The sequence below is a fragment of the Halyomorpha halys genome, unplaced genomic scaffold, assembly GCF_000696795.3.
Source record: "Halyomorpha halys isolate HHAL.00 unplaced genomic scaffold, Hhal_1.1 Scaffold65.1, whole genome shotgun sequence".
NCBI lineage: Eukaryota > Metazoa > Arthropoda > Insecta > Hemiptera > Pentatomidae > Halyomorpha > Halyomorpha halys.
Window position 1 is genome coordinate 167102 of NW_027109066.1, and position 2437 is coordinate 169538.

The following is a 2437-nucleotide window of genomic DNA, read 5'->3' on the forward strand; positions in this document are numbered from 1 at the left end:
TTTTTTCCTAGCCCCTATAGAAAACTGTTATTATTGTTAAAATTTTATATACACATATTTATTTACAATTGTCTTTTTACTGGAGCAGTGCTCCATTCTAAGGACAGGTTGAGATTGTAATTGGTTGAATCTATATAATCCTTAAATAGACGAGGTGCTGGGGCACACTTCATTTTCTGAGTTTTATCCTACATACTAAAAACTAAAACTAAAACTAAAACTAAAGAGTGTCTTTTCACTAAATTTCAATGGTCGGTACATCATTGGCTACGAGGGTGGAAAACACTTTGGTTAGGCAAGTTTGTGTTTAGTCAACAATCCGGGTTGTTAAACGTCATCGAGAGATGCTACCTGTAAGACGTTAGCTTTTAGTAAATCAGAAGATTCTATTGTAATCTTTAGTGATTCAAATAATACATTTATTATAACATATGAAATTGTTATTACATTTGTACAATTCAATTATTTCCAAGAAATAGTACAGATGTGTACTATACTAATATATGTGTTTGTGTGATGATTCTACTGGTTCACATGTCGAAAGCTAGATAGCGCCAGGTGATTCATAAAGGTTATAGAGGTGTCTAGTAAATAGCATCAGGGTCACTACACATTATTGATTCATTCAAGAAATGTATTAAAAAATATAACAACATATCACATGATTATATAACCAAATTCAAATGATTTACAAAAAACTAATACGAGACAATTGTTTCTTGAATCGTGATTTACGTCTTAGCCACTAGGTTGCACCAGGTTGAGCTGTATCCACTATTTCCTCTCACTACAACTCCTTTTCCAGCCGGAATGGCCCCTCCCCATTCTCTATTATCTCTCTGGCTATCACGCCACTCATGTACAAACCGCCTTCAGCGGACAATGTTTTCCTCATCTTATAATGCCATCAGGCAAAACAAGATAAAATGTAAATATGTGTATATATAATTTTTCCTAGGTTAAGTAATATATAATTGTAATTGTTAAAAAATAAATAAATAGGAGGTTAGAAAAAAACAAAAAAAAAAAAAAAACTGCAACTCCCAAAATTTTTAGTTTACTAGAAATACTTTAATGCAAGTATTTTAATGTTTGAGAATTAACTTTAGTATTTGACATTTATGCTATGATTTTTTCATCTATGAAAAATTTGAACAAACACCTTGAAGTTACCAAAGTTAGTATACTTAGAAGTGTGAAAAGGATACTAAGAATAGTTTTAGAAATTTAGTTGCTAGTGTACAAAGCAAGCCCAGCCAGGGGGAACTTCTAAACTCACGTAACCTCAGAATGCTACAGATTAGTATGATTGTAAAGTTGTGCCTGAACTACTGAAGAGGATCTGTTGTGGGTTTTTATTTCTTTTTAGCCAATTTAATTTGACAGTTATGATCTAGTTGAAGCAGTAATAATCACATTATAAGTAGAATTTTTGAATCTTCCTCCACTGTAGCTTGTTTAGTACACTAGTAATTAATTTTTTTCAGATTTATTATTTACTTTTATGTATATTATTATATTTGTCATATTAATTAATTCTTTTATTTTAGTATGGTCTGTATGGCTCTTTTCTTGGTGCCCTTATGTACATCTTTCTTGGAAGTTGTAAAGATGTGCCAATGGGACCAACAGCTATTTGTTCAATACTGACTTTCCAAACATTGCATGGTCTTGGTGCAGAATATGGAATTCTTCTGTGTTTTCTAAGTGGTGTGATACAATTTATAATGGGCATTGTTGGATTAGGTAAATAAATTTATTTGTTTACTAACACACACAATTTTGATCCAAATATACCTCAACTTTTATTTTCAGAAATTATCCAATGTTTTGGCCCTCAGGTCATTTTCAAGGAGACAACCTATCAAAATTTTTGTTTTTATATTAATTACATTGTTTCCTTAACAACATACTTAGTAAACAACTATCCTCAGTTCACCAGAATTTCGATTATGTTTTCTGATTTCCAGCCAGAGATGGGCAAATATTAGCTATAGTTAAAACTAATAGCTATAGTTACCATGGATACGACCCTTATTCAAGAATGAACCATTGATAAATAAATATTGTATCCATGGCAATTTTAGCTATTAGTTTAACTATAACTAATTGTTGCCCAACTCTGCTTACAGCTCCCAACGATTAAAAAGTACCATACTTACTGATGTAAAACTTTTTCTCTCTTACTACCTTTCCTTACAATCCCTTCGTACAAAAACTAAGAGACTAAGACAAAACATTACTAAAAAGATACACCCACAAACGCACTGAACACATATTATTAGACAAAACCTGACGCTTAAATTGTTCATTTAAAATTTATTTATTTTATAAAATTTTTTTAAAGTGTATTATTTGTTCATTTCTATATCATTTCTAATTTATGTTTAATTACTTTATCATTATTATGAGAGATAGTTGACCGTGGATGATAAAT

General features: G+C 30.7%; 1 protein-coding gene across 4 annotated transcripts in view; it reads left to right on the forward strand.

Annotated features, from left to right (window-relative positions):
• The window catches only part of Esp (Epidermal stripes and patches), a 158328-nt gene that overhangs the window by 122081 nt on the left and 33810 nt on the right, over positions 1–2437 (forward strand). For all 4 annotated transcript variants that reach the window (XM_067047271.1, XM_067047274.1, XM_067047272.1 and 1 more), the window contains one exon: positions 1551–1746. In XM_067047271.1, the coding sequence (XP_066903372.1) occupies positions 1551–1746 (196 nt within the window). The remainder of the gene's footprint in view (positions 1–1550; positions 1747–2437) is intronic.